Source organism: Eschrichtius robustus, chromosome 3 (genome assembly GCF_028021215.1).
Source record: "Eschrichtius robustus isolate mEscRob2 chromosome 3, mEscRob2.pri, whole genome shotgun sequence".
Lineage (NCBI taxonomy): Eukaryota > Metazoa > Chordata > Mammalia > Artiodactyla > Eschrichtiidae > Eschrichtius > Eschrichtius robustus.
The window spans coordinates 148547150-148559265 of record NC_090826.1 but is presented as its reverse complement, the minus strand read 5'-3'; the positions used below and the strand labels follow the sequence as shown (position 1 = coordinate 148559265).

General features: G+C 50.1%; 1 protein-coding gene across 1 annotated transcript; it reads left to right on the top strand.

The window, feature by feature from the left end:
- Positions 1-1584: 1584 nt before the first annotated feature.
- On the top strand, positions 1585-3363 carry GARIN4 (golgi associated RAB2 interactor family member 4). The gene has a single exon (XM_068538423.1). It carries the CDS (start codon positions 1585-1587, stop codon positions 3361-3363), a length of 1779 nt encoding a protein of 592 aa, XP_068394524.1.
- Positions 3364-12116: the final 8753 nt, after the last annotated feature.

The window sequence follows — 12116 nt, the reverse complement described above, 5'->3', positions numbered from 1 at the left end:
TAACAGAAAGATAGCCTTTATCCTCAAGGAATGAATCTCTATGGTGGGATTTCAAGCATAACATCAAACTGGAGATAAGAGAGTTGGGAGCAAGGGCCTTTCTCAGAAGTTTCAAGTCACAATTTAGAAATCACTTATTCTGTGACTAGCTCTGTGGGAGTGGCAATGAGGCAGGATGTCTAATGGTACATGCTCCCCACAGGTGTCAAGGCTTCCAAACCACTTCTGCCTGGTAGGGAGGTTACTACAGGACAGCATCTGGCAGGCTCTTGGAATCAAAGCTTACATCTCAGGCTACTCACCCCCCGTTTCACTGGGGGAGGACATGTCATAAGAATAACTAGGTTTCCACACACAGGCTGTTTGCACAAGCATAAAGGAAGGGAGGATCTGAGTGATCCCCTGGATAATTTAATCCCCACATCAGCCCAATTGCTGTCTTGGGTTCTCTCCATAACATATATACACACATAGAATTAATTATGCGACTTTTAATAATGCACCAAATAGGTCTTCTTAAAGGTAGTTAAATCAGTCCAGTTTGAAAACATTTGGCTGGGCCAAGCTTTCTTTGTGAGGCTAAGTACTGTAGTGGTTCAGAACAAAGGCTTTAGAATCAGGTAGACCTACATTCAAATAGTGCCTCTGCTACCATTAGCTCTGGGAATTTAAACAGGAGATACAACCTCAATTTCTTCACCTGTAAACTGGGAACAGTAGTTAACAGTACCAAACTCAGTGGATTCTTACAAACATACGTGAAGAACGCAGCATGGTGCCTAGGAGAAGCAATTTTTAATGTTATTATTAAAAATCACCATCGTCAACGTTTACTGGGATTTTATGAAAGGACACACTAAGGGTCGCAACTGCCAACTCTACGTTATTCGATACAATTAAACCATGAGCTTAAATGGTTCAAATTTATCCCATCATCTTACATTCCTATAGATTTCATCCAGTAGCTGAATTTGGGGGAGGAAAAGAAAAAGGACCCACACAAAATTTTCCCAGTTGAAGACATTTTTATTTTGGTACCCACCTGAGTCCCTGGCAGGATGGGCCTGTCCTCCGCGGGGGCAATGGGGTGTTTGGGAGAGGATGGGGGCCCTGCCCTGAGGGGGCAGCTGGGGGATGAGGCAAAGGGCTGTGTGACAGTGATAGGTCACAAAGGGCATCAGAGGATAAATAGGCTGTGCCAGGGGGTTAGGCTGAGAAAGTGGTTACTTCTCTCACTAGGACTGAAGTTCACAGCCTCTTGGGGAGATAGAAACCCAGAAGCAGAAGTGAGGTGAGGCAGAGGGGGAGCCTACCATACCTCTCTACAACTTGAAGAGATTTAGCCTGGGGTCCAGGCGCCCTACAGCGTCTCCGCTGTGATCATCTGTGCCCCTACCCACACCCCTGCCTCTGGGAGACCCTGAGGCAAAGGTGGGGGCCGGTGGGGTGGGCTTGGAAGACCTGCCGTAGGGCCGCTTGTGTGACGCAGGAGCACCGCAGCTCGCTCTTCTGCCAACGAAGCCGAGGGAGGGAAGAGCCAGGGGCCCGCCTTAACCGCGCTGCCTGTCGTGATCAAAGACAGCCATGACTGGGGACTCTCTGCTCCCGTATCACACGGCCCAGAGCAGCACCGGGGTGGGCCTGTTCAACACCACCATGGGGAAGCTGCAGCAGCAACTGCACAAGGGCGAATACGACATATTCAGGTACGCACCGATATTCGAGAGCGACTTTATCCAGATCACGAAGAGGGGAGACGTGATCGACGTGCACAACTGTGTCTGCATGGTGACCGTGGGCATCGCATCCAGCAGCCCCGTCCTCCCACTCCCAGACATCATGCTGCTGGCCCGATGGGCCACCGGCTGTGAAGAGCACGCTGAGCGCAGCCAGGCCACCAAGGGGAAGAGCCACAAGGCTGCAAAGACCTTAGAGCTCACCAGGCTCCTTCCCTTGAAGTTCGTGAGGATCTCCGCTCACGATCGTGAGAAACAGCAGCTGCGCGTGAAGTTTGCCACTGGCCGCTCCTGCTACCTGCAGCTGTGTCCCCCTCTGGACGCGCAGGAAGACCTCTTTGCCTACTGGGAAAAGCTGATTTACCTCCTGCGACCACCAGTGGACAGTCACAGCAGCACCTATGCCATTCCAGCCGGGGACATGATCGGCATGCCTGTGTTCGACGAGGAGGACGGGCGGAGCCCGGCAGGGGAGGATTGCCAAGGAGAGTGGGATCAGGACCAGGTCAGCATCAGGAGCCTCCACATGCGCTCTGAGGTGGCCGGGGCCACGTCTGCAGCGTTTGCTGGGGGGGAGGGGATCCAACTGGACTCCCACAAGCCCGGTACCGTGCCCGATGTGGCCACTGCAAAAGCAAAGCCTACGGTGCTTGACAAAGAGTCAGCATCGGGGGCAACGACAAAGGTGGAGACAGCATGGGTGGCAGGAGGCACCGCAGCGGGTGCTTTGAGCGTGGCAGTGATCAAGTCTCCTGCCCCTGAAGAGCAGAGCACCGCCACGGCGGCCACAGCCAGCGACGGTCCAGGAGGAAGCAAAACCAATATAGCCACTGGGGGCACTGCCGGAACATCCCTGAGGAGCAGGAAAACGGCCCTGGCAGGTGCTGCGGACAATTCACAGTATGCCTCCAGCACGTCCACCAGCCTCTCCCCAGAGGCCGGCAGGACTGCGGTCGGAGCAGAACCTACCAGCGAGACTGGCAGAGGAAGAGCCGACAAGGAGGACGAGGGGACCCTCATCTCAACCTTGCCACAGGAAGGCCAAGTGAGTGAACAGGATGGCAGCTCACAGAGGGTGTCCCAGGCCCGCAAGGGAAGAAGGGAGAGCAGGGAGCAGTGGGAAGAGGAGAGAGCTCTTAGGAGCCCCTCGCTCTGCAGTTCAGTGGAAAGCCACCACAAGGCAGCGGGGAACAAGATAATCCAAAAAGCAGCTGGCCGGTGCTCAGGCGGCCGTAGAGCCACTAGAGATGACCAGAAGGAGAAAGGCCACGGCAGCCCGGGGGGCAGTGAGCAGGGCACTGGTCACAAAGGCGTCAGCCGTGCTCCCATCACCACCGAGCCCAGGACCTCGCACAAACCGGGCAGGAGCTTATCTACAGCGAGTTCAGGTTCCGCCACCAAGAGATTCAGCAGGATCAGCTCCTTCTTGAGCAATATCAGAGCCAATCTTACTAGAAAGACAGCGGGCTCATCACGCGATAAAGGTGTGAACATCCTGGCTAAGGCGGTGGAAGGGACCCGAATGGAGGCCATCATAGAGACAGCAGAGAGTGGCCAGGGGCTGGAAATCACTGGTGGTGTGACATCTGAGGCCATGGAGCCAGTGACCATTGAAGCCCATCAATAGGACCTAGAGCTGGAAGCTGCAAAGGGGACCAGGGCTCAGCGAAATACCCCTGGAGAGCCCATTTCAGCTTCCTTACTGCAATTTAAATAAAGAACCATACAATCTGAGAATGCATGCAGTGTTCTCTCTGAATTTCTAGGTCCTGAAGCCCAGCCGTAGCCTCACAGTGGATTCTGTGATGTCAGCTGTGCCACAGTCTGAGACCCAGTGTCCAGTCAAGGGCAGCCCCACCTCACACACATGCTCAGCGCCAACAGCAGTGCTCCACCTGGCCTCCACTCCTTTCTGGCTTTGCCCCCCGGGGCCATGGCTGGAAGTCAGACTATGGCCTAGGAAGCTCTCCTTCACTATCCCCCTATTCTTTTTATAAACGCTTATTCCCCCTGAAGGTCTGTAAACAAAGCAAGAGCAGGACTCCTGCCCCTCGGGCTATTCAGTGGACAGAAACACGGGCAGCAGTATTGGCTAGCAATCAGAACAGCAAGCACTCTCATCTAGACTTAGCCGTCCCCTTCCCAGGTATATACCCTGGAGAAACACACATGTTCTAAGAAACAACTATGAGAATGTTTATAGCAAAACTAACTTAACAGCAGAATGCTGGAAACAGCCCAAATGTCCATCAACAGAATTAATACAGCAGGATATGAAGAGAGTGGAATACTCCATAGTGAAAGATAAATGAGCTACACACATTAGTATAGATCGACTTCTCATGATTTTTAAAAACATCAAAAGAATGGGATACAATTCCACTCACGGAACCATTCTGAAACAAGCTCAAACAATGTATTGCATAGGGTATATGTTTAAAAAAAAACTGTAGCTAAAAATGAGGGAAGAGTAAACACAAAATTCAGGACAGTTTTCTCTAGGGTGGACAGGCTAGGTCAAGGAGGCTGACACAAGGCTGTTAGTGCTGCTGGGAATTGTTCTGTCTCTTAAGCAAGATGGTAGGTACACAGGTGTTGTATTTTTCACATTTTACTAACTCTGAAATGAGGATGGTCCTACAATCGCCGTGGCAGTTGTGATGAAGTTATTGCCAATGCCTTTCTCTTTTTTTCACTTTTTTTTTTTCACTTTTATGTATGCACAAAAGTGATGCCAGAAAGGCTCGGCATCTTTAAATTACATTTATTTAAGGTAAAGTACAAGAACACTTGTTTTTGGTTATTAGGAAAAGAAGGAACGATATGCCTATTTTACAGATGAGAACACTGAGGCTCAGAGAAGGTAACCTGCTCCAGTCGCACAATGGGATCTTTGCAGAACAGTGATCCACCAGCCCACTTCTTTACACAAAGCCCTGTCTGTAGTACGGGAAGGAGGCAAGCAAACAAGCCTGAGATAGGACCAGCACAAGAACCCGAGGCACCAGCATTCTTACCATCATGTTCCAAAACTACAGAGATGAGCATCAATTTTACTAGATTGAGGGGAGGGAGGGGTGGGGGCTGGGAGTCGGTTTTCGAACTTCAGTGAGCTCACAGCTCTTAGCTGGCCTTATCTCGAGAGCATCCAGACCACCCTTGAGCTGTGTCTGGCTCCCAGGCTTCTACATCTAGCCTCTGGCATGACCCGCGCTGCAGCCATAAACAGGCTCCCACCTGGAATTGCAGCGTTCACTCCTGGAACGTCCAGCGTCCAGTCCTCCTCCAGCCATTAATTAAACTTTTGAATGCCCTGCTCAGAAGGGTTTCTCCGTACCAAATCTTCAGGAACATTTTTCTTCTTGGGGCTCCAAAACCAAATCCTTAAACCTCACATGAGGGAGATTATTTGTTAGGTCAGAGCATCCTTGTTGATTGGACCTTCAGTTTGTGACTTCCACAGACCTCATCACGGGAGGGTGGGGAGAGGTCGCTTCTGTTGGTGGAGGGAAAGGTGGGCACTTGGTGGGGAGCACTGATGAGAAAGGGAGACAGCCCGAGACCTACACATATGCACTGTTTCCCCTGGCCAACCAAGGTTCCTGACCCCAGGATTAACCCAGAGCTTCCGAGAAGACTAGGAGCTGCAGGGAGACACAATTAATGGTTTACTCTCCACCAGCTTTTCCTTGGACCCAAGGTGGAGAAATTACAAAAAGATCACATCACATTCCTTTGATCTTATGATTTCCACACAGGCAAGTGCAGGTAAACACTAGTCTGAAGGAAGAAAATGCATTAAAAACACGTGCATAGCCCTTAGCCGTTTATAGAGTTCTTGAATGTAATGTGCCCCCTTCCGATTCTCACATCTTTCCATTTTGCAGATAAGCAAACGGAAGTTCAGAGCATTTAAAGGACTTGCTCAAGGTGGGAGGTGATGGTACAGAGAGGGAGCTACCTCAGTGCAACAACTTTCAGACAGTGTGCCACCCCGGTCCCGCACAGAGGTACACAGATGGTGGAGGAGACAGGACAGCACGAGTAATTATCACAACTCTGAGTGACAAATACAATGAGAGACGTGTGTTTGGGGACAGGATCTATTCAGAGGAGGGGTTCTGGGACATGGGAAGGAGTTGTGCGTTAGGGAAGGCTTCACAGGGGAATTGGCACTTTTAAGGATGAATAGGGCTCAGCCAGGTGAAGGAAGTATGAGCAGCAAGGGAAAAGGTGGGGGAGGGGTGGGAGATGATCAGGCCACAGGAAAGAGCGTGTGCAAAGTACAAAGGCTTGAAACATCACGGTGTGTTGAGCAACTACAAGTATTTCAGTACTACTGGTTGGAGGGCAAGAGAGGAGGGACGTGAGGCTGGAGAATCAGGCAGCTGGGTCTTGGGGCCTGGGGTACTATTTGAGTGTCTGGGACTTGGGGAACCACTGAAGGCCAGCGTCTGATGGGAGTAAGATCTCTCTGGCTCCAGGGTGGAGAGTTGATGGGCAGGGGGCTGTCTGGAGACACGGGATCCTCCAGGAAGCCACTGCATTAATCCTGGCAGAGGCGGGGAGCCCCGAACCTGGGTGGCACTGGGGAGACAGAAGGGGGCAGAGTCGAGAGGTGTTGAAGAGATGGAACAGGACAATTTTCCAGCCCACATCCTGAAAGATGGGGAGCTCATGGTGTAAGTCTGGCCCTCATCTAAAGGAAGTGGAACTGACATAAGTGGAGGTGACTTGCCCCTGTGGCGGCTATTGGTCAGTAGAGTGGGTGGCCAGAAGAGAGGCTCACGGGAAAGCAAGGAGTAACGTGTTAAGATAGAAGACAACAGCTGCTAGACAGCCAAGGGTAAAACATCAGGATAAGGCAGCCAAGGCGGCAGTGGGGCTTCAGCACTTGGAGAGGGGCAGAGCCCCTGAGCAGTTCCTTGTTTATCTGGGCAGTTCTTCCCACAGAGCCCTCCTCCCCTGGGCCAAGAGTCGCCCCCAGAGAGCCCCTTGTGGCCACATGCTGGTACTGCAGGTTGGCGCTTGAATGAGGGGAGTCAGCACTGAGGCTGAGTCACTGTGACCCTTTCCCTTTGTCACACCACAATTAGTCTAATGCCAACCCCACAGGTGTGAGCTAGGGGAGGTGAGGGAATCTGGGCAATGAGGACGTGTCTCATCCAGGCAGCATGGCTCCAGGCCCCTGGCAGTGGAGTGGCAGAGTCTGAAACGGCTGAAAGGTCCCTGAGAGGCTGGGGATCCGGACCCAAGGGGACAATGAGTGACCACCAAGAAGAGGGGTGGAGTTAGTGCCAGGGTCCCTCTGCAGCATGGAAGTCATCTGAGAAATAACTGTTGAGCACCTACTGTGGGCAAGATAGGAAATCAGGGACCATGAGGATGTTCACACACACACACACACGCTTGTAACACAAATCACAGTGTGGTAGTGGCCTCAGTGTATAGAAAGAGGCTTCACAGAGAAGTGGAGGGCTTAGCACAGGGATGGCAGGCTGAGCGCTCTGGCAGAGGGAATGGTGTGATGGAGAGAGAGAAGGGCTTGGGAGATGTTCATAGATGACAGACAAGTACAGTGTGCCCAGGGTGTAATGTGCTCAGGAGAGAGAGTGGGGTGTTCGGTGGGAAATGAGGCTAGAAATAGAAGTAAGGCCACAGCATAGAGGAGAGACCTAGAATGCTGCACAGTTCCCCTGAACCCCATGATCTTCATTACTGCAAATGGGACCTGTAACCCAGGGGTGAGGGGTGTGCAGAGTTGGTTTCTCCAAGAGCAGAAGGGCAAGGGAAGCCTAGACTCTTCCCCTTTGCCAGCTCAGAGAACGTGAAATGGAGAGTAGAGGCCCATGGCTTCCCACACTCTCTCTAAGAGGACATTATCCCACAGGTGTGCTGAGGTTGATACCCCTCATCCCGGGAGCACCTGGAGGACCAGGCCACTTGGCTTTGGCTGCCAGGAGCCCCATCTGGTACCCCAGTGTGTGCCATTCCAATGTCGTCATTTTCTGCATGTGCCACGGCCTATGAAAGGTTGGGAAACATCTTTCTAGATATGCACATGCATGCACGTGGTACAGTCTGCAGGTGAACTGTGAGTGCAGCAGCAAGGAGCTGCTGAGAAGTACCTTCCCTGGAGAGCTAGCCTGCTCCCCACAGCTTCAGCTGACGCTCACCACGTCACCCCGCTTTTCTTTTCCCACTGACACTTTCACAGTCCCGGGACCCTGCCATAATGCAATATACACTGGTTCAAGGGAAAAACAAGAACAAATCTATTGCTTTTCATAAAACTAAATTAGTTTTTTAAAGATCTATCCTTGGCTTTGAGATCATGTCCTGCCTCCTTGTTTCTTAACATTTTATTCTGAAGTGCAGTTGACCCTTAAACAACACGAGTTTGAACTGCTCGGGTCCACTTAAACTTGGATTTTTTTTACTAAATATACACTACAGTACTACACAATCCACGGTTGGTTGCACCCGCAGATGTGGAACCGCGGATTCAGAGGGCCAACTGTAAAGTTATATACGGATTTTCACCTGGGGGCGGGGAGGTTCCTAACCCCTATGTTGTTCAATGGTCAATTTATAACATTCATGCAGGAAAGTGTGCCATCGTAAGCATACCACTCGATGACCTTTCACAAGATAAGCAACCCCACAAAACTAGCACCTGGCGAAGAATCAGAACATCACTGCAACTCTGGAAGTGCCCCCTTGCAGTCACTCAAGGGTAACCACTACCCTAGCTTCCAACACCATAGATGAATGTTGTTTGCTTTTCAACTTTACGTAGTGGAATCACAGAGAATGTACTCTTTGACTCTGGTTTCTTTCCCTTAACATCATATTTATGAGGTTTGGGCATGACTTTCCTGGCGATCGTCCATTTATTTTCACTGCTATACAGTATTCCATTGTGTGATGATACTACAACTTATTCTGTTATTGATTTAAGTTATTATCAGTTTTGGGCTATTAAAAATAGTGCTATTATGAACATTTATATGCAGATCTGTTGGTAAAAATATACATAAACTTCTGTTCGGCATATACATAGGAATGGAATTGAATATATGCATATGTTCAGCTTCTGATTATACTGCCAAGCTATTTTCCTTCCAAAATGACTGTGGAAATAATAATTCCCACCAGGAATGTATGAAAGTCCTGGTTGTTCCACATCCTTGCCAACATTTGATACTGTTTACCTCTTTCCTTTTAGCCGTTCAGGTGGGGTAGAGTGACTTTTCTCCCTTTTTCATGATAAAAAATATACTTAAAAATATATAATATGGTGACCTACAGAAAATGGTAGTTTTGTTGTAATGTCCTTAATAGGCAAAATTTAAAGTTGGTTTCCAAATCAATTTTGAAATTTCACACATCTCTGAAATCTTTAAAGTCTTGTTTGTACATTTTTAAGGATTTTTCATTGTAAGGGAGCTTATATTTTTAAACATCTCCTACCATCCTGTGCCAGTACGTTTTGCTTTATAACAAACTACCCCAAAGCTCTGTGGCTTAAAACAACAGTCATTTTCTTACATTTTATAGATTCTTCTACATGAGAAATCTGGGTAGGACTCAGTGGGGCAAATCTTCTGTTCTTCATGGTATCAAGTGAGGTTGGTCAGTAGTCTGGCCTGGAGAGTCAAAAGTAGCTTCATCCACGTATCTGGTGCCTTGAGGGAAATGGCTGGAAGGTGGGCCTCAGCTGGGACTGTCAACGGGAATGCCTACATGTGGCCTCTCCAGCATGATGGTCTCAGGTAGTCAGATGGCTTCCCTCAGATGGAGTGACCCAAGATAACCAAGTGGAAGCTGCTTCTGACTGAGCCTCAGAAGTCACCCAGCGTAACTTCTACCACATTCTGTGGTTACAAGCAAGTCATAAGGCCAGGCCAGATTTGAAGGGAGAGGAACTAGACTCCGACTCTTGACAGGGAAATGGCAAGATCACAATGTGAAAGAACATGGGGGGTGGCAATATCATTGTGGCCCTCTGTGGAAAATACAGTTTGCCACTTCCCACCCCTACCCCCATCCTAACAAAGTAAACCTGGCCCGGATGTGCCCGAGGAGCCCTGAGGTAGCTGTGGTGGCCCCCTTAGCCCCCACTCTTATGCTCTTCCCTCTTCCTCATTTTCACTTTATTTTTTTACTCCCCTCCCTTCCTCTCCCCTATCAGTTAGCTAAACTCACAAGGACTCCCACTGAACCTTTCGTAGTCCCTTCCTCCCCATCTCTCCCCGCTCTTTGTCCTCTGAGTGATAGATTACTGGAACACCTACAACCATATGAGGTCAGGCCCAGAAGTATCTTGACTAATCCCACGGGCACTTTACAGATGAGGAAGTTGAGGCCTAGAGAGGAAAGGGACTTTCCCAAGGTCCTACTTCAAGTAAGTAGCAGAGTTCTGGCTAGCGCAGCACAAAATACAGCCTACAATGGGTCTTAAAGAATGTCAACACTTGCTTTCCACTTTGGACTTCCTGAAACTAAAGCTACTCGTTTCTGTTTCATGTTCATTGCCTCACCATCACAATGTCCTTTTGGCCTCTTGGTTCAGGAGCGAAATCAATGCCGGCAGGCTTCTGTGCCCAGAGAGGCCTGTCCCAGCCCTGGCCTGGGTGTCAGCCTTCAGAGATGGATGGAGGGAGTGGGGAACACAGATACAGCAAGTTGGGATCCATATAACCAGCCCCCCTCCAACCACCTCCTTGTACCCCAGACACAAGTAGCTTCTTTTGATCCCAAAGTCCAAGAATTCCCTGAATTCAAGAATCAACTAGCAGCCAGTTTTGAAATTTTCTGGGCATCCAGGATTTAACTTAGGCTGGTGATGACTGAAGGCAGGCTGAGGATAAATTGGAGGGGATGTAAAACAAGAAGACACAACTCTTAAGGCCAGGTCCAAGAGACAACAACTCTTGTCACATTAAAGTCTATTTCCTCCGTTCACTTCAAACAAGCGGACTATGGGGCCCAGAGCAGGGATCCCAGGCTGGGCTATCAGACATCCCATAGCATCAGCAGCTGGATCTTTTTTTTTTTCGGCCGTGCCTCGAGGTATGTGGGATCCTAGTTCCCCAACCAGGGACTGAACCCTTGCCCCCTGCAGTGGAAGCACGGAGTCCCAACCACTGGACCGCCAGGGAGTTCCCAGCAGCTTGATCTTGAGGGAAGAGCAAGGGCTGGAGAAAAAGCAGGCGGCTGGCACGTTGCTCTGGGATCTGAGTGGTGATGATGTGTGGAGAAGAGCCTGCTAAGAAGCCTCTCAGAACTCTCTGTAATCCACCAGCCCAGTGCTTTCGGCCCCAGAGAGCAGTTCTGCAAGTCGGTGATAAGCTGAGAGTGGGACACAGGTGTGCTGTCAGGGAAGTCACCTTAGGCCAACAGTGAGAGTCCCCAAGGCTGTCTGAGTGCCCGGGACAGAGGGAGAAGTGGCATCTGTGGAGGACTCTGTTGAGAAGAAGGGATTGAAGTAATTCTTTTCAATTGGTACAGCCTGTAACCTCCTTTAGGGGGGTGGCCATGTCTTATTGTTTCTGAGTCCCCAGGTGCAGCACACATATTAGAGGCTCCATAAATGTTTGTTATAAAGACCTACAGTCCCCAGTCCATCCGTCATTCTCCTGCATCCAGGCACAACGGTGACCTTCCACAGTCCCTGCTCCCCTCCTTCCAGCAGCCCTCTGCCAGCTCTAAGTGATGGGAGGCCCAGGACATGGAGAGAGACCATTAATAATGTTCAGTCTCTTCTTGCCCGCGATGCCAGGCCCTCCCCAGGGGCCCCTCTATTGGGAGTGGTAGCAACAAGTCACGAAGGGTCCCATGCCCTTCTTTCTTGCTGGGGTCCCTTTCTCCAGCCAAATGAATACAGGAGCCATTTCTTTTCCTTCATACTCCCCTGCTGGAGGGAGAAAAAAAAAGGGAACCATCATCAGCTAACAGTGTTATTTCCTAGCCTGTGGTTGGCCAGAGCCCATGCCTGGCCCTTGCCCACACGGTCTGCTGCTGTGGCTGCATCAGCTTGAGTAGAAATTGTATGAGCAGCTGCCACACTGGGCACAGGGCCAAGAAATTAGCAGCCCACCCCGTGTTTCTCTCCAAGTTCTGCAATCTTTTTCACTGCATCTTATTTGGGGCTGCCGCATACGATAATGTTTGTATCGATTGAGTCCTTCCTCTCAGACAGCTGCTGTTCTAAGACCTCTATAGGGATTATTGTGTTTAGTTCTTTCTCCACAGCTCTATGAAGTAGGCAATGTTATTCCCATTTTACAGATGAAGAAGCTGAGGCACAGATGAGTTCACGTACCTTACCCAAGATCCCCAGTGGTGGAGCCAGGATCAAATCCCAAGGGGTCTGAC